Source organism: Gymnoscopelus braueri (assembly GCF_963280865.1).
Source record: "Gymnoscopelus braueri genome assembly, chromosome: 8".
NCBI classification, from domain to species: Eukaryota; Metazoa; Chordata; class Actinopteri; order Myctophiformes; family Myctophidae; genus Gymnoscopelus; species Gymnoscopelus braueri.
In genome coordinates this window covers 36,402,573-36,427,356 of record NC_137609.1, presented here as the reverse complement: position 1 = coordinate 36,427,356, position 24,784 = coordinate 36,402,573, and the positions used below count along the sequence as shown (strand labels likewise).

The 24,784-nt window shown below is 42.0% G+C and overlaps 1 protein-coding gene across 1 annotated transcript in view; it reads right to left on the bottom strand.

Annotated features, from left to right (window-relative positions):
• The window catches only part of LOC308090820 (NACHT, LRR and PYD domains-containing protein 3-like), a gene marked incomplete at both ends in the record, with an annotated part of 26,198 nt that extends 1,732 nt beyond the window's left edge, over window positions 1-24,466 (bottom strand). The window contains 12 exons of the mRNA XM_080436093.1: window positions 2,094-2,246; window positions 2,323-2,496; window positions 4,287-4,451; window positions 6,315-6,418; window positions 6,503-8,142; window positions 8,456-8,523; window positions 9,091-9,331; window positions 10,336-10,485; window positions 11,267-11,353; window positions 11,994-12,267; window positions 22,850-22,959; window positions 24,049-24,466. Of these exons, the coding sequence (XP_080292219.1) occupies window positions 2,094-2,246; window positions 2,323-2,496; window positions 4,287-4,451; window positions 6,315-6,418; window positions 6,503-8,142; window positions 8,456-8,523; window positions 9,091-9,331; window positions 10,336-10,485; window positions 11,267-11,353; window positions 11,994-12,267; window positions 22,850-22,959; window positions 24,049-24,466 (3,584 nt within the window). The remainder of the gene's footprint in view (window positions 1-2,093; window positions 2,247-2,322; window positions 2,497-4,286; window positions 4,452-6,314; window positions 6,419-6,502; window positions 8,143-8,455; window positions 8,524-9,090; window positions 9,332-10,335; window positions 10,486-11,266; window positions 11,354-11,993; window positions 12,268-22,849; window positions 22,960-24,048) is intronic.
• Window positions 24,467-24,784: the final 318 nt, after the last annotated feature.

Genomic DNA, 24,784 nt, shown 5'->3' with positions numbered 1-24,784 from the left:
CTACAGAGCATTGTTTGTTTTTAGTGTCAATAATTAAAGTAGCTATTCTTCTTAATACATTAAAAAAAAGTGATCTACGTAGTTAGTGGCAGCGTCTGAGACAACAGATGATGACTGAATGCATGTGAGCGTGCATGCGCATTGGAATTCAATTTGTAACAGCAATGTATATTTTAATACACAAATAAGAACAGGTATTATTTTGCCGAATAAGTTCTGATGTAATTAGCATTTAACTCAATCAATTTTGCTTAATAACATAATCGCTTTTTGGATCTTGTGCACACACTTTATTAAGTTGTGCGAACAACTTAAGGATCTTGTGCTCGCACTTTAATCAAGACGTGGGAACAACTTAAAGGGGTATACAGTACCACTCATTTTCAACATTGAACTATGTCTTTAATAGACCTTAGAGCTGTTGTGTGGAAATAAGAAACCCCCCCCCCCCCCCCCTCTATGTTGCCTAGAACTGGATAATTGATTGTTGAGGTCATGTGATCAGTGACATACGTACGGTGTACTTTTGGCTCCGCCCTCTAGCCTGCTGTATTCACTAGAATGGGGAATCTCACTTCCAGCTGAAACAGTGCGACTTTAATATAAAGTTAAGACTTATTAGAGCATTTTCAGCCAATTGATCTCTATTATCTACAAGTTCTATGTCTTGTGAAATGTGATATATAACCATAATGCCATTATAAACTACTACAAGTCGCACTGTTTCAGCAGGAAGTGAGATTCCCCATTCTAGTGAATGCAGCAGCCTAGACAGCGGAGCCAAAAGTACGCCGTACGTATGTCAGATGTCACTGATCGCATGACCTCAACAATCAATTCTCCAGTTCTAGGCAACATAGAGGGGGGGGGGGGACTTTTTTCTTATTTCCACACAACAGCTTTAAGGTGAATTAATGACATAGTTCAATGTTGAAAATGAGTGGTATTCCCGTTTAAGGATCTTGTGCACTATGTCCCTTTAGGGGCTCCGTACAATTCAAATACATCATCAAATCAAACAGAACACATTTTACAATGTCAAATTCAGGACACTCTTCGATGGTTTGTCACGTTGCACAAATACAAATGCTACAGCTTATGTGTAAAATCAGTGTTGAACCATTTATGTTCCTTTTGCTATGACATCTCTCACACACACACACACACACACACACACACACACACACACACACACACACACACACACACACACACACACACACACACACACAACACACAAACACACAAACATGTTGCAATGCAACAGATTGTGATTGTGACAAAGGACCCCAATGGAAACAAGCCATAGGCTTTCTTGGGTTTAAATCCTCTTAGCTGACCTTGTATTGAACTGTACTTGTGTGTTAGTTATTTTTGAAATAAATTCCTTTTAGAAAATGTTTGGCACATAGCTGGAAATGTTCACCTATGAACAACAATGATAGACAGGTATTTGATGAATCTGTGTTTAACCACATTACTATCAACCTTGTGTTCCTATTCCTATCTATCTATCCATCTATCATCCATCCAACCATCCATCCATCCATCCAGTTTTAACTGGATTCTTAAATGGATATCTAGCGTTACTATGGAAGTAGGCTGCACCAACGCTCCTGATTTCGTGTATAGAGGGGCGGGTGTATAGAGGCGCAGAGAGACTGCGCCTGATCCCATTGGTTCACCGATCTGTCCGTCAACCCCCGCCCCGTTAACACAACATTACGAGCGACGCCCACTGCACTCTGGTTGGTTGGGGAAATGAACACGCGCTGGTCCAGGCTTTTATTTTTTAGCAAAACTAAACAATAAAAGCCTGGAGATCGAGGCTACTATGGAAGTAATAGCACTGATGTATTAAAGACAATAAAAAAGGTTGAAAAACAGAGATAGGAGGTTTGCGCCCAACAGTGACAATATACTAAAACAGGTACTCCCAAAACTGTTGGGTCAATCTATGCAAGTAAGTCATTTTGTACTAATTTCATTCTCATTTTCATTCTCATTTCACCGGGCTGGCCTACCCAACCACTTAACATGAAACAAGGGAATCGCTGCACTAACAGACATGAACACAGTCCAAGTCTACTCACTTGACAGTATCCAGTCCAGCAGAGATTAGCGTCGGTACAGCCTCTCCTGGGTGGTTACAGCTCATGTCCACATGCTTCAGATGGGAGGGATTGAGGGCCACAGCTGAAGCCAGAGAAGAACAGCCTTCCTCTGTGATCCCACAGCCAGACAACCTGCAGAGATATCAAGACTTTAACAAACTGCTGTTGATGGTCAAGTACAGATCCGCACAGGAAACACACTATTTACCTCATGGTTTGCAGTTGACAATGTGGACTCTTCACTCCAGCAGAGAGAACATCAATTCCGGAATCCTGCAGGCTGTTCAAACTCAAATCTAATTCTCTCAAATGGGAAGGATTGGAGCTGAGAGCCGAGGCCAGGACTTCACAGCATCTCTTGGACAACCAGCAGTGAATCAGTCTAAATGGGGAAAAAAAAGGAAAAAAATAACACCAGATGTTTGATTGTCTGCTGTAACATACAAAATCCCTGAATAAACCTGCTTACAACCATCTATTAAAGGACCTGGTCTGGATGGACTGTCATGGTTTTCAAGTATTTTAGAGCTGGAAAGAGCAGGAAGACAGGAGTAACATGAACTAAATCATCTTCACTTAATTTTCCAACTGGCAGGAAATAGACAGGAAACAGCAACAGGTTAACAACATATGATCCAGCAAACTGACTGAGAACAGTGTTTATACACATAGAGTTTATACAGCAAACAGAGTTTATACACATAGAGTTTATACTGCAAACAGAGTTCATATACAGCTGATGGACAGTTTAAGACAAGTGAAGCTGATAACTGCTGATGTCACACATACAGGAAGGACAACATCTGCTGGAGACAATACAGACCAGTGGTGGAATGTAACGTTACAGTTTAGGTATTTTTTACTTTACTTGAGAGCGTCCATTTTGTAATACTTTATACTTCTACTCCACTACACCTCAGAGGCAAATATTGCACTCCATTATTTGATTTTCTTTTAGTTGGTATTTACTTGTATTAGATTTATATTATTATTACAAAATATGCATTAGCCACTTATTCCATTACCTATGCTATACTTTGGCTATACGAAAAACAGCAGATCTACAAGGTCACAACAAGTTTGTAGATCTGTTATTTTCTAAAGATTTGTGCACAGTTTTTTTTTTTTTTTAAACACTCCTGGAAATGGGACATTCTGAGTACTTTAACTTCTGGTACTGTTCATATATTTTGATACCAATACCTTTGAACTTGTACTCAAGCAATTTTTTTTGAATGCAGTACTTTCACTAGTAACATTAGTAACAGTATTGCAGCATTGTGGTTTTGCTACTTTTACTTAAAGGTAGGGTAAGTGATTTTCTTTGGTTAAAATAAGTGTTAAATAGCTCTATATTCTGATAGTACTCATTGCTATAGAGTGTTTGTTCAGTAAAGGGAGTCTCCTTGTCTCTCCAGCTCTTTATAAAACAGAAAATGCATTTTTGTTTCAGTTTCAGTTTCATTTCCAATTTTATCCAATCAGGATGGAGAACTCAATCAGGATGTAGATTAAACAAGTGAAATTGGAAGTGATGACACTAAGAAATGAGCAGGCAAAATTTGAAGTGGAACACTATAAAAATGAAGCTTAAAAATGGTTACTTTCTCCTGATTGGCTGAGATTTTGACACCTACCGGAAAATGTATTTTCTGTTTATTAAAGAGCTGGAGAGACGGGGAGACTCCTGTTACTGAACAAACACTCTATAGCAATGATTACTATCAGAATATAGTGCTTTAACCTTTTAACAAAATACTTTTTGTTTTAACCCAAAAATATCACTTACCCTACCTTTAAGTAAAACAATAATTAGATTACTTTTTCACAACTGAGACAGACAGACAGACAGACAGACAGACAGACAGACAGACAGACAGACAGACAGACAGACAGACAGACAGACAATCATGGACCTCTGATGATAAACCACAACTTGCTCTAAAAGCAGAGTGGGGGTCTCTGACTGGTCTGTACTGGTCTGAATGGAAAAGTGGATTTAAGTGTCAGAGGCTAAAACATTAAGGAGGTTTAGGTGAATTTATCTCAATTATAAGATGTACATGTAGTCTCTGTACCTAATCATTATTCTAGTCAACTTGTGTTACTATGATATCAACCTTATTCACATTCAAATCATTGATGGAAATAAGTATTGTGAATGTATCTGACCTTAGCGTTTCCAGTCTGCAATGTGGACTGTTCAGTGCAGCATTGAGCGCCTCCAGGTCCAGATTATTGGAACTTAAGTCCAGGTGTCGTAGATGGGATGGATTAGAACTGAGAGCTGAAGCCACAACTTCAATGTGTTCCTCTCTGAGGTCACAGCCAACAAGTCTGTAATGACAGATTAAATGTTAAATCAGAGATGATCAAAACAGATCAGTCCATGTTCAATGTAAAGGTCGTTAACAAAGAGATCTTCTATGTAGTTCTCCAGACATTAACAGGATGTCAGTAAGAACAGAGAACAGAGAATCTGAAGACATATGGAAAGTTGTCTCTGTAAACTATAGCATGAAACTTACATGGAAGTATTAACCTATTTAGACCTGGAACCCCTATACGCCACTATACCTTTCAATCCGGGAACCCCTTTTTGGGTTGTTGTTGCCATGTACAGTATATAGTAATTTATTTTTAATCTTTTTCAGAAACTTATGTGTGGTACCATATTCTATTTACACACACACACACACACACACACACACACACACACACACACACACACACACACACACACACACACACGGGTTGCAGGGGGTCCCCTGCAAAATTAGTTAATATAGCATCACAGTTTGACCACATTAGCCCCTGTAATGTGTACATTGTAAATAGCCGATCTACAAGCTCACAATGTGTCGCAATATGATGCGTTGTAGGATGTAAATCTGCTATTTTAACTGCCAGAGTGAGTTAATAAACTCACCCACTGCCAGCGTTTTCGTGTTTTTTAACCTTTACAACTGGTCACAGAAAATGTAGATCCATTATGATCCATCGTCGGACCGTGTGTAAACACAGACAGTATCTGTGGGCGTCGTCCAGAGGAAAAAAAATTCACCCGCGAGGTGCCTTTCCTTGTCACAGGCATGCTGAAAACAGCATCTTCCGTCAAAAATGCAATTCTTTCCCACCTCCCCAACTGGCCACAGAACATTTATATACATTATGATCGCTTGTCAGACCGTTGGTAAACACAAATGGGATAACTGTTTGTTGTCCAGAGAAAAAAAAAAAGAGTAACCGGAGCTGTCCCTTCCTTTGTTAGACCACGTTGAAACTACTGTGTCTCGCCGAATCCAAGGCAAAACAAGGCAACTCAAGATACAACTGTTTCCAGGAAACCGATAAACAGGAAGTGGACGGAGGCGGAAATCTTTTATTACACCAGATGGCGCTCCTACCTAGCCTATGGATGGTCCCTTCTCAGCGAGTGAATGAGAGAAGCAGAAATTACGTCATTTTACAAAATAAAAGCTTGTTTGCTTCCTGTTTATTTCCTGTGGGTAAACGGCCATATCTCCGTTCCTCTTACTTTATGGCAAAAAACAGCCTGATTGAAATGGCCACAGTGGTGCAATGGATCGCCGCAAGCGGATTCCCCCCCCCCCCCCCCCAATACTACCGTGAGGAGAATATTCCATGGTTTTTAAAAGGTACAGTAAAAATCGCTCTTTTTCTCTGGCAGTGGGGTGACATTGTTACACTATCACTCTGGCAGTCAAAGAGTTAAGGAATAAATAAATAATATAATAATAGGAGTGGATTTGCAGATAGGAAGGAGAAGGAAGCTACAGCACAAGAAAAACACAGTGCGAGCGCACACACGCACCCACCCACGCACGCACGCACACACGCACGCACACACACGCACGCACACACACACACGCACACACACACGCACACACACACGCACACACACACAGTCTTTTTCCTCCAGATGTTTTTTTCCATAACATGATCATATGACACGCATGCATCACGCACTAACACTTAAATATTACTCTTCTACAGTAGAAATAAAAACAATATGATGCTATCACTACTGTTTGAACCAGTCATACGTAAATATGAAGTGAGGGTCCCATGAAGTGAGGGTCCTATATATTTTTTCTCCATTCTTTTTATTTTGAATTAATGAAAGGAGTATATGAGTGAATAGTGCTCTAACATGTTGACATTCACATGACTACTAACCTGGCTGTTGTGCAGTTCCTCACAGCTGGGACCAGTCTGTATCGCCCCTCTGGTGATGTGTTGCATTTGTCCACATCCAACACCTCCAGAACCTCCTCTGACATCTGCAGCATTCTGACCAGAGCTGAACACTGGGTCTCAGAGAGTTCCTTTCCTGACTCTAGGTACTGTTGGATCCCCTGACTTACTGAGAGGGCCTTCATCTCCATCAAACATTGGAAGATGTTGATACATCTGTCAGGAGAGCCACTGCAGGGATCCATCTCCTTCAGGTTGTTGATGGCTCTCTCGATCTCCTCTAGACTGTTCTCTGTCTGACCCAGCAGGCCTCCCAACAGTCTCTGGTTGGACTTCAGTGAGAGTCCATGAAGGAAGCGGACAAAGAGGTCCAGGTGGCCACTCTCACTCTGCAGGGTACTTTCCATTGCAGCTTTCAGGAAGTCAGACAGGGAACTGTTGCTGTTGTAATCGTTATTGTTCAGGAATGCCTTCAGTACCTCCATGTTCTTCTGTGTAAAACAGTCAAACAGATAAACTGCAGCCAGAAACTCCTGGATGCTCAGATGAACAAAACAGTAGACGGTTTCCTGGAAGAAATTACTTTCTGGTTTGAAGATCTCTGTGCACAGTCCTGAGTACTGTGCACCCTCTTTAATATCAAGATGACATTTCTCCAGGTCTTCTTCGTAGAAAATGAGGTTGCCTTTCTGTAGATGTTCAAACGCCAGCCTGCCCAGCTTCAGAAGAACTGCTTTATCAGCCTCTGTGAGTTTCTGTTGATTCTTACCATACTTTAACCACTTCCTCTTTGTCTGGACAAAGAGGAAGTGGCTGTAAATTGCAGCCAGGGTCTTGGGAAGCTCTCCTCTCTCATCTGTCTTCAACATGTCCTCCAGAACGGTGGCAATGATTGAACAGAAGACTGGGGTTTCACTCATGATGTGGAGGTTCTTTGATGCTTTGATGTGTGAGACGGTTTTGTTGGCTTGATTCTCGTCACTGAATCTCTTCTTGATGTACTTCACCATCATGTCATCAGTGAACCCTTTCACCTCTGTCATCATGTCAACTAAGACATCAGGGATCTGTTTGGCTGCTGCAGGGCGTGTGGTTATCCAGATGTGAGCAGAGCGAAGCAGTTTCCCTTTGATGAGGTTGACCAGTAGAATCTCCAGAGGGGCAGCCATGGCTAAATCATCAGAGCAGTCATGGTCAGTCTTGAAGTCCAGCTTCAAGTGACATTCATCTAAACCTTCCAGGACAAGCAGAACTTTGAAAGGACTCTGGTCGTAGTTGCGGTTTCCTGACTTCTGCAGCTTAGTGAAGATGTAATTAAGAGCTTCTTCCGGGATGCATTTGGATGCGTCGATGCATTTGTGGATTAGCTGTGCCAAACTAAACATTTGTTCCCGCAGCAAATTGAGCTGGCGGAATTGGAGCACGAATGTGAGATGGGGATCTTGATCTTTTTTCTTTGCCCAGTCAGAGACAAACTTGTGAACGAGAAAGGTTTTGCCGACTCCTGCTTCGCCAATGGACATCACTGTTCTTATGCGTATGTTTTGACTAGAGGGGTGTGTAAAGATTTCACTGAGTTGGATCTCCTGCCCTGCTTTCTTCCTCTCCATCTGTGTGACCTCACTGCTGATCTTTGTTTCATCCACATGTACAACGAGGAGACGCGTGTAACATTCTTCAAAATCCTTCTTATCCGTCCTTTGGACTGACCCGTCAGGTACACACGTAAATGGGTCCTTAACGTTTGTTTTAAGCTTGTCTTGGTAGTGTGTAATATGACGTGCATGCATTCTTGTTTTCACCAGGCAATCTATAAGGAACAAAGCAATTCCTTTATTATTTTTACACACACAACAATCATGTGTTAACATAATGAATTACAAAATGTTTTCACTTGACGTTATCATTACTATATGTTTGCCCAGATATGCAACAATGCTACATGCTACCATTATCAGAAACATGTTAACTGTAATGTAATGCAATGTAATTGAGTGTAAGTGTAATGTAAGTTTAATGTCCAATGAAAACAATTAGAATGGAATTCAACAGTTACAATAGCAGATATAAACCAACCATGAAATGTCTCCATTTAGAGTCAATAAACTTTAAACAACACTGACCTGGGTCAGATGTAGCTGCTGCGTTGGGTTGTGTTGCACTGAGTGATGGAGGAGAAGGCTGAGGACACCTGTTGTGAAATGTATTAAATGTTTTACTAACGTATATAAATCTAACAATTCTATATATATATACTATAGGCTCTATAGGACCGTAAATAAATCTAACAATTCTATATAAATACTTTAGGCTCTATAGGACCGTATATAAATCTAATAATTCTATATAAATACTTTAGGCTCTATAGGACCAAACGAGTCAAACAACTGGAAATACATTTATTATTACAGGAGATGTTATTCCTGAATAAAGGTTTTTGTGTCTTTAAGATGAACTCACATGCACCACACGTAAAGTTAGCATCACAACACACACACACACACACACACACACACACACACACACACACACACACACACACACACACACACACACACACACACACACACACACACACACACACACACACACACACACACCATGGTCTGAAAAGCTACATTCATTTGTACACAATGTTTGGCCTAAAATTAATTTATATGAAAAATGCTCCAGAGATTTTAGAAAGAATATGAGAAGATATTTTCCTCCAATACCTTTGTATTGGGGTGTCAAATTAATTTAAAGAACAATTGCTTACAGATCATCCAGAAGACACTTCTCATGCTCTTTTAGACCTTTGTAGAACATGTCTTTGGCTTTTCTGGAGTTCAGGTGTTCATAGAGTTCCCTCATCTTATTCTGACTGGTATCCTTAGACGTCACATTATTGTAGCCCTCTTGGGTGATGACCTTCTCTTGAAGGAGCAGATCCAGGATGGGATTGACCATGATCACTCTCTGAATCAGTTTAGTCCGGTGTTGATCAACAAAGAGGCTCGCTGAAGATACTTAAGGGGAATGAAAATTGAGTTGTTGGTTAAACTTTATCTATGTGGCCAAAACTAATTTAAACATGCCTCTGAACATTTAGTCTGGGAGGCTTCGGCTCAAAGCCTGAACAACAGGGGCGCGGCCACTGAGTTCTGATTCAAATCAACAGCCAATGAAGAAAAGGGGGCGGGATCCACATGCAGTGGGTGTTAGATGTAAATAGGAGCGACGGGAAGCAATTTCCCCTTGAGACATTGCGGCCGCCATTGTTGTGTACTGCTGTTTGCCTCTCGTCTGACTTTTTAGACGAGTTGCACAGCTCTCAGACCGGTAAGTGACGTGTCCGCTCAGATTCTGAGCGTAAGTTACATCCCGCCCACAAATACCAGGGCTCTGGCCCAGAAGTTCCTCGCCGCTCCCGTTTGTATGCGAGGCGAAAAACTTCTGGGAACTCAGATTACTGAACATTCTATGATTTAGCCACTTAAACGCTATACTTTGTTGTCCGGGGTCCCCCAGGGCTCCTTAGTAGGTCAGCTAGTATTTCCTTCTAAACCAAATCTGTTCTCCCCTCTAGGTGCTCACATAGTGTCGCAACAAGCTTGTATCTGATATTTTTCTGCCTAAAGTCTGCCGGAATAATTCCAGAATTCTAGATTTCATATGATTAAAATGTAAAGACATTTCATCCCTTAATTAATGGAATATTAGTGTTTGTTTAGGCTTAGCTCAGTTGTTGCCATTTGATATAGGCTGTATACACCGTAGCCTCATAGTGTTCTTGTCATACAACTTTCATAATCATTCGAATAGACAACAAGTATTCCAGTATAAACATAATATGGATGTCAGTTGGACAGTTATCTTATAAATGAAATGTTAGTTAGCTCTGTTATAATATGAGTTAATATGATGCTTTAACACAAGGCATACAGTTTACAGGTAAATAGTGTGAACAGACCATACAGTTTAATCAGTTTATTGTAGAAATCTATTCATAGTGTTGGCTCACATCCAGTTTTAGAGAATCCACTTGTTGTTGAACTTGAACTTGACATTGGTGTTTCAGCGTCTGTAGCTTCCTGCTGGTCTGATGATTTCCCTTTCTTCTGAGGTGGAGAGTTGGTGAGAGGTGGAGACTGAGGAGACCTTGGACTGACACCTGTGACACAGGGGCCCTATTATGCACGTCTTAAAACCCACGTCTTAGGCGGTAAGTTTCATAATCATTTGACTACAGCATACATGGGCAACTGGTGGCCCGGGGGCCCACCTTCACTTAATGCGGCCCACAGGTTAATATCAGAATACTGATATATTATTGATTTCAGCTGTTACAATTCCTAACATGCTAACATGACCCGCTTTAATTACTTCAGTCTATAATAGTAGCTTAATGAATAGTATTACAATTCTATTGTCTTTTTTATGTCCAATGTATTTGTATTTAAGTTCATAAAGTTAAAGTTGAAATCATTTGAAATGAAAGAAAAATGTTACATTTCAGGATTCCAATTCAAAAATAGCAGATCTACAAGCTCAAAACTGAGCTTGTAGATCGGCTATTTTTGCTACTTTCGTGTGACATAGAATCCTGTTTTCATTTTTCACAAGATCGGTGCTTGTTTTAATTACCTGTGCTTTAAAACGTCACCGTATTTTGCGCTATGGCGAAAAAAAAATAAATAAACATAAAATGTAACAATGTGTGCGCTCCATAATGCATTAACAATGGTGAAAGCTGAGTCTTCCAGTATAAAACTATATGGATGTCAGTGTAATGTTAAAACATGGTCTTATACATGTCCTACATAATAGTAAAACAGATCTAACAAAGCACGTGAAGCACTTGAAGGAATATGGAGACTAATATGGAGGTAAATGGAGTGAACAGAGCAGTTTCACCAGTATACTGAAGACATATATTCATAGTGTCAGCTCACCTTCCTCAGTGGTAGTGACTCCTTCACTTGTTGAAGTTGAAGTTGAACTTGACATTGGTGGCTCAGCGTCTGTAGCTTCATGCTGGTCTGATGTTAGACAGCATGAAGGGGGTGGGGGGGGGGACAACACAAAGGACAGAGGATAAGATGTTCAAAATGTAGGGTAGAGTCACAACAGGGACAACACAGAGGCACACTGGACACTGCAGGGCATACATGGCAACTATCACTGAGTCCGAGAGAGAGTACAGATTACAGAGTACTGTAGTACAGACTACAGCAACTTGCAATGGGCCTGGTTTTCAAGATACACACAGGTATATACAGTAGGGGTGGGACAATTTATCGATATTACGATATATCGTGATACTTCCTCCCGCGATAAATAATCGATATACTGCCGAAAATATCGATATTTTTTCGTTTGTGATACGTTGTTTTTCCGACTCTGTACAAATAGTGTTTTTTTTCTTCTGTATTTGTGTGATGATTTCTAACTTTTGGTGCTATTTTATGTGTTTATGAACTGAATGCAAGGACTATTGTGATATATCGTTGGTGACATTTCTTGCAATATATCGAATATCATGATATCGCAATATATCGAATATCGTGACATTATTGTTATCGAGGGCCTAATATCGCCACAGATATCGTATTGTGAGATACCCATATCGTCCCACCCCTAATATACAGTGGGGTTAACTTACACATTCTCTTCACCTACCTTCGGCTGTGTTTAGAAACCTCTCCACTAGATCATTCTTCTTAATCTTCTTCAGGACTTCGGCAAAAATCTGAGTTTCTTTACTGGGGTAATTCTCTACGATCAGATCGACAGTGTCCATCCTGTCGGCTACCTTCAGAGCGTCCTTTGGGAGCGGCTGGAGACCCGCTACCAAAGGCTTCTGCAGATACCACTGGAACTTCTTGAACTCTTTGTCTTCCAGCTCCTCCAGAATATTCAACATGCGTTCCTCAAGTGTCTCCATGGTTGATTCCTGGCACAAACAGGGGATGTTATCATCTCGGCTTCATTCTCTTAACATGTGAAGACACTGGGCCTCATTCAGCAACGGTACTTAAGAGGAAATTTCTTCTTAAACCCACTTAAGAAGTTTTTAAGAAGATTTTGGTATTCTCCAATGTTTTCTTAGCTGTGATCTGTTCTTAGGTAAGAACAGAATCTACGCACACTTTCTTAAGAGGATTTTTTTTTCTTAGACCCATTTAAGAGGTTTTTAAGAAGATTTTGGTATACTCCAATGTTTTCTTAGCTGTGATCTGTTCTCAGGTAAGAAGAGAATCTACACACACTGATGAGCACTCTTAGGATGGCTTTTGAGTTCTTAAGTGTGACATGTTTGTGCAAAGATAATTAATTCTCGAAGTTTCTTCAATTCTACAGTTGTATAATATGGGATTTAAATTACAATAATATTTTTATCATATCTTTAGAGCAGTGGTTCTCAAAGTGTGGTCTGGGGACCCCCAGGGGTCCTTCAGGGAGTTTCAGAGGGTCCACAGCAAACGAAGAACAGTTTAATCACTTTAACCCTATTTATACTTTGTTTGAAAATAGCCGATCTACAAGCTCACAACACGTCCCATTACTGGCCATTTTGAGCTTGTAGATCGGCTATTTTCAAGACATTTTGATAAATCTTGAAACATTTTCCCTGGCAGAAAATATTTTCAGGTGGGGGTCTGCAGCCAAATGCATGTCAATTTGGGGGTCCTTGACATGAAAATGTTTGAGACGGGTCTGAAATTACAATCTAACCCAAACGGACCCGGTTGAGTTGAAGCCCAAGCCCCATACCTACCCCATAACCCCCCACCCAACCCACCCTCATCACCCCCCATACCCCCACCCCCATATCCCCGACATTCGCCACACCCCCATTTTCCAGTCCCCTTCCTACCTGAAAGCCCCCCTATACCCACCCGTCATACCCATCCCCATACCCCCCACATAGCCCCCTACACCCCTCCTTGCACCACCATATCACCCACCACACCCCTATTTCCACCCCATTACATACCAAGCAGCTGCTACCTTAAAGACCCTCCATATCCACCCACCAGCTTTCAGTAATAAAATGTTTTATATCCACTACTAACGCTACTCCTGAACATGAAATATGGATAACATTTTTAACAGCTAATTTCAGCAAATGTACATTGATGTCTATAGTGGTGATATGTTGATTAATGTGAGAGAAATAATAAAATACATTCATTAATTCAATAAAATAATTTGCTGTTCACTTCAGAAGTACCTCCAAATAACTATACATTTATTTATTTTTATGTTTGGAGTCTGGTGTTCCACCATCTGTAGACTTATAGTTTAGGTATTCTTTACTTCATTCTCTCAATTTTATTTCTGTGTGTGATTTCCTGTGATTTCTGTGTGCAGCAATCACACACAGGTGTGACTGCAGGCAGAGCCATGCAGTCATGCCTTATGTGGGGATTGGTGGGGCGGCTCCCTATGGTAATTAGGATGAACTGGCACACCCCTTCAAGTTACGAGGATTGGGATTCATCATCATCAAGAACATAGTTACGAACAATTCTGCCTTTTAAGAACGTTTCATGAATCTGACTCAACTTCTCTTAGGAATTCACTTAGGAAGAAATGTAAGAGGAAACATTAGGAACTTATTGCTGCATGAGGCCCATTGAACACAAACTTTGAGTGTTAAAAAAATTTTAACAGTTAAGTACATCAGGGAATATGCATTAATGTCTACATTCCATAATTATGAAAGCTATAGATTAGATTGTATTCATATGTCAGTGAAACAAATCCATATAAATTATACATTTTTTTTTTTATTAGCATAAGCATTCCATAGGGCTGGACCACACACGGACAAATGACATCATCAACTTGCGACGGGCATTGTCCCTCTTGAGTAAAAGACGAGGAAGGGGAGGAGAGCACGGGAGGAGAGAGAAAAGACGAGGAAGGGGAGGAGAGCACGGGAGGAGAGAGAAAAGACACACGCACACGCACACGCTTGTCCACGACGGAGGCGCGCCGACAAGTGGAGCTTGAGGCCGAGGAAGCGCGCCCTCGCGCCTCACGGCGCGAGTGCCCGCGCTGACCGGCCGATGCTCCACTTGTCGACTCAGCGCCGTTTGAGTTGTAAACCGATAGGGACAGAATAGTTCTTTTCATGGATCACTGTGTGCGTGTGTGTGTGTGTGTGTGTGTGTGTGTGTGTGTGTGTGTGTGTGTGTGTGTGTGTGTGTGTGTCAGGGAGAAACTAAAACAAAAGCCAGCAGAACACAATAAAAGTATCTTAACAGTCCATTGAAAGCATGAGCGCGTGTGCGTGCGCGCGCATGTGTGTGTGTGTGTGTGTGACTGTGTGTGTGTGGGTGGTCGCGGCCATATGTGCTTGTGCACAAGCCTGGCTTGTGGCTCCCTCTAGTGTTTCTTCTACAGAATTGCTGGGTGGGTAAAAACGAGCGAGCCTTCTTCAATCACCCTGGTTCTCCATTCACCCTGTAACATATCCACTGGGACAATAACATTCCAACCGCGATCGGCCAGAGAGACAGAAGGGGGGGGGTGGGGCAATTAGTACAAAGCAGAAGTAATAAGTTGTTAAGTCTGTTCAAGTCACATGACTCATAATTCATGTGACTTTTTTATATTATTAGTATTATTATTAGTTTTATTTTTTTCACAAAGAACCAGGAGATAACCGAAGATTTACTGCTCCATTCACTTCCTGGTTAACTTATTACTTAAACAATCCTGTAAAAATCATGTAAGTGTTTTACTATGTATTTTTGGTCAGACATGCTATTTTCAACGGCGTATAACAAGCTAACGGGAGGTCGCCATGACATTTTTTTGTTTGTTGCAGAAGCACAGTGAAACCCTCTGTGATTAGCAGCCATCAGGGGATCGATCATACTGGAGATAAATATTCTGTGACTACTTCAAAAGGTAAGAAAATTGAAAAATCGCTGGCAGTGCGTGCACGCAGCCAGAAATAAGTCTGGCAGTGTGGTTTGATAATATAATTGATAAACATCTTTATAAGTTTGTTTATGCAAGTTACCCAGTCAGCCAGCCAGCCAGCTAGCCAGCCAGCCAGCCAGCCAGCCAGCCAGCCAGCCAGCCAGCCAGCCAGCCAGCCAGCCAGCCAGCCAGCCAGCCAGCCAGCCAGCCAGCCAGCTAGACAGCCAGCCAGCCAGACAGACAGACAGCTAGACAGACAGCCAGACAGCCAGCCAGCCAGACAGACAGCCAGCCAGACAGCCAGACAGCCAGACAGACAGCCAGCCAGACAGCCAGACAGCCAGACAGCCAGCCATACAGCCAGCCAGACAGCCAGACAGACAGCCAGCCAGACAGCCAGACAGCCAGCCAGACAGCCAGACAGCCAGACAGCCAGACAGCCAGACAGACAGCCAGACAGCCAGCCAGACAGCCAGCCACACAGCCAGCCAGACAGACAGACAGACAGACAGACAGACAGACAGACAGACAGACAGACAGACAGACAGACAGACAGACAGACAGACAGACAGACAGACAGAGCTTGTAGATCGGCTACTTTTAAATATTTCTGATAGTGGTTAAAAAGTGGTTAATATTGAAGCAACAGCAAAAAGCTATGCAAAAGGTGCTTTACCTGTGTATTATTTAAAAACACGTACCCTACACTAATCTCTATGATTTGATCTGATGTTGCAAAACAAAATGGAGTCCAGACTGATTAGTAGTCTTAGTACATTATGAGACAATGGACTGTCCTCTATGTAGTCACAACAGAAAGACCATGGTCTGTGAGGAGAGGCGGAGCGAAGGAGAGAGTGGAGCAGATTGATTCGACAAAATAAATAAACTAACGTTATGTTAAGGATCTCAACCCCATTCACACTGATAAAAAGAGGAAAGGTGGAGCTGAAAGGGAGAGAGAAAAGGAAAAAAAGGCCTGTGAGGAGGTCTGTAACTCTGAGAGTGTACACATGGAACCAAATGGACCCTTACAGGTCTGTAACTCTGAGAGTGTACACATGGAACCAAATGGACCCTTACATCATTTATTGCCGGTCCACAGTGTAAACCCAGCTAATCATTTACAAGACAAAGACACGGTCATCAGAGCTACAATCTATGATCTATCTACAAATAAACATACAAAGACTACAGACATCTTTAATATTGTGTTAAAGGAGTAATTCACCCCCAAAATAACAGTTTTTCATGCTCACAATGTGACACGTTGTGAGCTTGTAGATCTGCTGTTTTTGCTTTATGTTTTGTTCTTTTTCCCTTGTTTTAAGTGAACGTGAGAATGGTTAAGTCTGTCTGCTGTGGGTTTCATTGAACCATTGAAAAGTATGAACAAGATCTTGTGACTAAATAATAACTACATTGTGACTAAATAATAACTACATTGTGACTAAATAATAACTACATTGGATCAAAGATTCTCTTATTTTTTTACATTTCCTGAAAAGTAACAGTTTTGGACAAGAAAGGTTTTTACCCGACCCCCCCCTAAAAACAACAACAACAACAACAACAACAACAACAACAACAACAACAACAAACATTTACAGTACATTTAGCAGCATGTTCTTGTTTTTTTTTATAATAACAAAACCTCTCAACACTTACCATACATACAGCAGCAGGTTCTTGTCTTTCCAGCGTCGAGTCAAAATGGATCCTGAAACAAACGGCTCCACTGTTAATGTTCCAACATGACACACCTGTGGACTTTGATCCTGAAATATGACGGCTTTACTGTGAGTCATAATGATAACGTTTTATTTATACAACACTTATCAAACACAGCGTTACAAAGTTCACTGAGGAACAGTAACCACCGCTAAAGTCATTCCTCTGAGGGCAGATCTCCACCAGGCCTGGTGGCCTACCCAGGGCTGTGTCAGCGTCTTGTCATATTACGTATGACAGACGGTGTAACTAGTTGTGTTTGCGGCGTCTATGGGCAGAAGTGAAAGCCCTTCTGGAGGTGTGCTTTATTAAAGGGATGTGATTTTGTGTCTGCTGGTCACTGTTAACTAGTTGTTGTGCTGACTGGTGGTGGACAAAGTATCTACTCAAGTAAATACTCAAGTATTCAAATAACGAAGAACATATGTTTTTGACATTTTATAAATAAAATAAATCTACAAGCTCCCATAGTGTTGCAATGCAACATGTTGGGGGCTTGTAGATCTGCTATTTTTGAATAGCTGAAAGTTTTAATCGGGCTCAAGTGTTTAAACTGTTCTTTATTTTGCTGGGGACCCCCTGGATCCCCCTCAAGGACCCCACATTGTGAACCAGTCAGATAGATAATGATTTAAGTGACATTTTACAACTGTCACTCTACTACAATGTCAGTTAGATAAACATGTATAGATATTGATAATGATATAGATAACAATTTAATAGTAGAGGTGCTGCAATCAAGGTTTTTGCGATCCGATCCCGATCAGGCAGTATCAAAACCGATCCGATCCAATTAATTCCGATCCGATAAGGCACATAATAGTCTCTATACTGTCTATCTAAAATGTTGTATTTTATTTATTTTTGTTGCTCTGTAAAGCACTTACAGCTGCATTTATGTCATGAAAGGTGCTATATAAATAGTTTATTATTTTATTATTATTATCCAATGTTGTGACCCCCCCCCACGGGGCTCCGCTCCGATTCCCCCTCCCATCGCCCCCCTGCACACCTCTCGTCCGCACACCGCTCAGAAAAAAGAAAAGATAAGTATTTTGCTGCGTGTCTGAATCACTTTCTCTTTTATCCAAAATGCGTCCCCATCAGTGAAAAGGAAGAGCCTCGATGGACAGCTAGGCCTACTATGTTGCAAAAGACGCCATCTAAGTTTCCCTTTTATGTAGGCATTGTCTTTTTTAATAAGACGGACAATAATAAATCCTGTGGGTTAATGATTAATCACCAGGTTTGAGAGAGCAGTGGTGGAAAAAAGTAGTCACATTGTTTAGTCTTATCCAATGATAACAAAATATTCTAGTTTTGCGTCTGAGAGTCTAAATCTCATCAAATGGTGGGATCCGTGGAATGTGGAATAAATAATGGACCTTGATATGAAAAGGGTTGAAAACCACTGGCCTAGAGGAGAGGGGATGAGAGGGGAGAATGAGTGAGGTCCGAGGAAGAGACGGTCGGACAAAAACGGAAGAAAAAAGTGGTTGTCTCTAGTCTACACCCTCCCCATTAATACCGGTTGGGTTGGTAGTGACAGGGATTATACAGTAGGCTACATAATATTGTCTCTGTCGGGTGGAAACCTCATAGAGCTTGTACTGTTCATGCTTTTGTGTGACGCTGTAGGATGATGAAGATAAGAAGGGCATTCATTTACACCACTGCGAGAGAGAGGCTCGCCGCTCGCGTCGCAAAAGCCAGTGTTGTTAATTCAGCCAAAATCATTTGCGTTTCAAATCGTTTGATCGGCTGGTGATAAAACTTAACAGTCAGTCACAAGGTATTTATAAACATACTTGTATGGATGACGGTGACGGAGAATTTGAATGAAGTCTGGATTAGGATGCGCTACGCACTTCTGTGTTGCTCGCACGGCCACGACCGCGGTCCACGCTCCGCGTTTTTTATCTTTACTTTTTATTACTGATTTTATGTTAAAAGTAAACTAAATGTTAAAAAAGGATTGATCAAGTGATATTTGTCATGCACTAGGGTAACACATGGCAAAAAGAGGGAGTCCACACAAGGTCAACGTTTAAATTATATTTATTATTCAGAATTAAAGAATGTAATCATAATCAAAAGCAAAGTAAGTATGAGATGTGAGTAAGTCAGTAATCAGTAATGTAATGCAGTGTATGGATGTGTGGAATGTGCTGTGCGAGTGTTGTATAAGGTGTGTAAAGGAACTGAAAACAAAAGGGTTAGGCCCCACAGGCCAGGTAGCAGAGATCCTGCTTTCAGGGAGGAGAGAGAGAGAATGAGAGGTTGTGGGAGAGCTCCCTATATACTCTCCCAAACCACCTCACCCAGCTGCACCCAGTTGGTCTAACGGCCTGCCTCACTCCGCCCTACTCACTCAGGCTGCCGGCTAGCCATCAGTGAAGGCAGAGGGGGCAGGGCCGTCACACCCCCCTCCATAAGAATGTGGTTCCACCACATTAACTAAAGAAATACAAAAAAAACAATTAGCAACCAACAAAATCAAAGTGACAACATTTCACTGTACACTTTTCTAATAAAGTAAAATAGCCACCTTACAATTTTTAGATTATTGTAACCAAGCCCCTACAGCCCACAATATCCATTAACAAACTCACCATAACTAAGGTTTACCAAAAACAAATTTGCAACTGTATGCTATCCATACAACCACCCACTCACCCCCTCAGTCACCTGTAAGAACAGTATTAAGAGTGATGAGTGACAGTGCATCCATAACTACCTGTTACTCCACTTTGCCACACCATCCTGCCTCCAGCCTCAGCAACCTTGTGCACAGGAGCAATTTAAGAGAGCCGAAGACAGGATAGTCTCTAGTGGAGAAAAACAAGACATTTACGATAAATAACATAACAGTTCAACACATAAGCCTAATGTACACGTGACAGTGCATCTGCCATCACGTTTAAAGAACCTTTTATATGGCGAATATCCATGTTGTAGGGCTGCAAAAATAATGCCCATCGCATTAACCTCTGATTTGGATTCTGCAGCGACTTCAAAAATGTCAGTGGATTGTGATCTGTGTAGACCACCAGTGGAGTTAAACCAGAACCCAAATATACATCAAAGTGTTGCAAAGCTAATATTAGGGCCAAAGCCTCCTTCTCAATAACTGAATAGTTAAGTTGATACGTATTGAACTTTCGTGAAAAGAAAGCCACCACTCTGTCCAAACCCTGCTCATCTGCTTGCAAAAGCGCAGCTCCAGCACCCACATTTGAAGCATCTACTTGTAATGAAAAGGACTCCTCCAACCGTGGAGCGGCCAGTACAGGAGTTGAACACAACAGAGCCTTGAGATTCTTGAACGCCAACTGACATCTAGTTGACCAGATAAATTTAGCATCTTTTTTAAACAATCTGGTTAATGGCTCAGCCACGGACGAAAAGTTTCTACAGAAACTCCTATAATATCCTACAAGTCCCATAAAACGGAGCAACTCTTTCTTCGTAGTTGGAGGAGGATATTCAATGATTGCCTTTACCTTATCCTGAACCATGCGCACACTTCCTTGCCCGACCACCTTGCCCAAATAAGTTACAGTTGCTCTTGCAAACTCACATTTAGCCAAATTGATTGTCAATCGTGCCCAGACCAACCTCTCAAAGAGGGCTTTCGTACGTTGCACGTGCTCAGACCAGGTATCGCTGTAGATTACCACATCGTCAAGGTATACGGCGCATCCCTCTAAACCAGCCACCACTCGATTCATGAGGCGCTGAAAAGTTGCGGGCGCATTGCGCAGACCAAAAGGCATAACAGTGTATTTGAATAAACCAGATGGTGTAATGAAAGCGCATATTTCCTGTGCTCGCTTCGACAGAGGGACTTGCCAATATCCTTTTAAAAGGTCAAATGTACTCACATAAGTAGCTGATCCCACCTCATCTATACAATCTTCCATTCGTGGAAGGGGAAAAGCATCTGGCTTTGTGATATTATTGACCTTCCGATAGTCTGTGCACAGTCTATAGGTCTTATCAGGCTTACCAACCAATAGGCAAGGCGATGCCCAGCTTGAGCTGCATGGTTCAGCAATATGGTTGTCCAGCATATACTGGACCTCTTTGTTCAAATATCTACGTTTTTCAGGTGACACCCGATAAAAACGCTGTCTTATAGGTACTGTATCCTCCAACTCCACATCATGCTCAATGAGATGCGTAACCGTGGGCACATCTTGTAACAGAGTAGGATAACCGTTAATAAGAGCCAACAACTCAGAACGTTTATCATCATCCAAATAGGCCAAATTAGAATCAAGTTTACTCAAGGACTCCGTATTGTTCAACCGACCCTGTAAAATGACATCAGGAGTCTCACCCTCCTCTGGATTAACTACCAGAGATGAAGACCCAGCTACCCTGGTTGTACAAAGACATGCATTCACCGTTTCCCCATCAGCTTGATTGGAGTAATATGATTTTAGCAGATTTGCATGACACAGCTTAGTCTTCTTTCTGTTGTCTGGAGTAGCTATGATGTAATTCTGCTCTGTCTCCTGTCTCACAACAGTGTAAGGCCCACTGAATTTTGCCTGGAAAGGAGAACTCACTATCGGCTGAAGGAGCAAAACTTGATCTCCAGCTTTAAACTGCTTAGGCTCTGTACGCCTGTCATAAAGAGACTTCATTTTCCTCTGTGACTGTCCTAACTTCTCTTTTGCACTTTCCACCGCCAAAATCAACCTGTGTCTAAACCCATTGACATAGTCAAGAAGACTTTTAGGGGTTTCAGCTACTTTCCAGCTGTCCTCTAAAATAGCCATGGGACCTCGAACTTTGTGACCAAACACTAGATCATTCGGGCTGAAACCTGTGCTTTCCTGGACTACCTCTCTAGAAGCCAACAAGAGCCACGGTAACCCCTCCTCCCAATCTCGCCCCAGTTCTGTACAGTATGAGCGCAGCATGGACTTAAGGGTTTGATGGAACCGCTCTAAGGCCCCCTGTGACTGAGCATGATAAGCTGAAGCCTTATTATGCTTAACATGAAGCTGCTTGAGAACCTCGGCAAACATACGGGAGGTGAAATTAGAACCCTGGTCGCTCTGTATGATCTTAGGTATCCCGAAGACCGAGATGAACTGTGTCAAGGCTTTCACAACCGACTTGGTGGTTATGGTTCTAAGTGGATAAGCTGCTGGGTAACGCGTTACTTGGCACATAACTGTGAGCAAATATGTATGGCCCAGCTTTGAACGAGGCAACGGCCCAACACAGTCAATAATGAGATGTTCAAATGGTTTCTCCACTGCAGGAATTGGACACAGTGGAGCTGGCTTTATTGACTGGTTCGGCTTGCTCGTCAACTGACAAGTATGACACTTTTTGATGTATGCTGCAATGTCACGCTTCAAACGGGGCCAAAAACAATATCGCAACACCCGATCATAGGTTTTCTTTACACCCTGATGCCCAGCAACATTATCATGACACGTTTGTAAGACCAATGTCCGAAATTTATTCGGAACCACAAACTGAAAGATTGGATCCCCCCCAAGAGCTTCTGCTTGAGGAACCCACTTGCGAAACAGCAAGCCATCCTGCAGAAAATACCCATGTACACTACTGTTTATCTTGTCAAAAGACATGGCTTTGTCAAACAGCTCTTGCAAACTAGGATCATTTTTCTGTTCTACAGCCAAATCCACCTGTGACATAGATTTAAACTGTTCAGGCAAAGTCAAGTCAAATGTACCACAACCCACCTCCTGATCGGCACTTTGGAGATCATGTGAGGCAGCCATGGCACGTGTAACAACGCAAGCTGGATATACCACTGCAACATCAGACACATTGTCCTGTTGAACAGCCCCAGGACACTTTCTAGTTACTACATTGGGTACCTGATCAGCCCATACTCGTTCCCCACAGAGGTCGTTACCGAGAATGATGTCCACCCCTGCCACAGGCAACTCTGGCCGCACCCCCATGTGAACTTCTCCCTTAACCAAGTCTGAAATGAGAGACATTTTATGCACTGGAACTGGAAACACAAACATGCCCATTCCCTGAATCAAAATGCTCTCCCCCGTATCAGTTTCCGTTGCAAAAGGTAAAACACCCTCTCTTACAAAGGAATCCAATGAGCCACAGTCTCTTAGCACCCTCACTGGCACCTGTTTGTCACTTCCTGTTACTGATATGAACCCCTTGGAAATAAATGGCAAATATGCATTAGCAGTCTTAGGCTTCAATAGCGCACTCTGCTGTCCTACAGGCAAAGCCACTGGGCTGAGTGAGTTGGTCAAGGCAGATGGTTTAACCTGTGAGCCGGTGAACCTCTCCTTAGATTTAAGGACTGGACATTCCTTTTTCCAATGTCCGTTTGCTTTACAATAATGACATAAGCCCACTGCTTTGTCATTCGTGCCTGGTGTCACCCTGTTGTCAACTCTGTTGTCAACTCTGTTGTCGAACCTGTGGCCATGAAACTCTGTTCCGGTCTTTACCCGGGGAAATCTCTCTCTGTACACTTTCTCTGTACTTTGACCACTGTAATTACTCTTGTGAATTAAAACGTACTCATCTGCTAAAACTGCTGCCTCGGCTGGAGTTTTTACCTTACTCTCAGTTACATACGTAGCAACATTAGCAGGTAGAGTGTTCTTGAACTGTTCCATTACCACTAGGTCAAATAGTTGTTCGAAGTTCTCAACCTCTGATGAAGAACACCAGCGTGCAAATTGTGTAGTCAAATCTCTTACAAATTCTACATGAGTCTGTTTGTCACGTTTTCTCCAGGTACGACATCGCTGCCTGTATGCCTCTGGCACTAACTCATACATTTTTAACACTGCTGCCTTGACTTTTACATAGCTCCTACTATCCATAGGACTTAAAGCAGCGAATGCTTCCTGAGCTTTCCCTGTGAGAATGGACTGTAACATTAAGGCGCGATCTGTGTCTGGCCAGTTACGTGCATCCGCAACTCTGTCAAATAATAAAAAGAATGTATCGGGATCCTTTTCGTTAAATTTGGGAAGTAGTCTGAGGTTAATGCCAATGTCAGAAGTTTTTACACTCCCTCTCCTCTCAGTATTACCAGTGAACAGTGCGTCTGATGATAATATACCCTGTTGGATCATGTCTAGCTTTTTGTATTCCACATCCAACCTAGCCGTCTCAATTTGTTGTTTAATTTTTTCCACTTCCAACACATGCTGCTGTTTTACCAACACATGCTGCTGTTTTAACAATAAAAGCTCCTTTCTCTCTTTGAACCCCATACTGGATTCTCCCACAGCTCCATCTTCCTCATCATCTTCCTCCTCATCTTCCTCAACTTCCTCAACTGGCTGAAGGATCCCCTTCGCCACTAAGCCTGTCACTATACTGGCCTTCACAGGTGCCTTGAGCTTTTCTGTCACAGGAATGTCATAATAAGCGGCTACCAACATTAACTGTTCCTTGGTACAGAGGTTCAACAGTTCCACTGATGGAGTTTTAACAAAATTTTCCATGACTAAAATTTGTTTGTGCAGATTACTCAACAAAACTCAGTGCTGGTCTGTGTAACACAAGGTGCAGATGAACTTCACAAAAATAGGAACAAACCCCCCCCTAACTTATCTAATATACAGTACTAGTCTACCTAGCTACCTTAACCTACCAGTCGGCACCCGAGCATGAGGAATGCTCCCCTCCAGCCACCTATTGTGACCCTCGAGATCCGCCGCTATTCAAACACTAATTACATCAAAGAAAAAAAACAACCGGTACCCTAACTGGCACCGGTCGCTCAGGGATTTGTTCCCAACTTTTTGTTCTGTTCACTACCC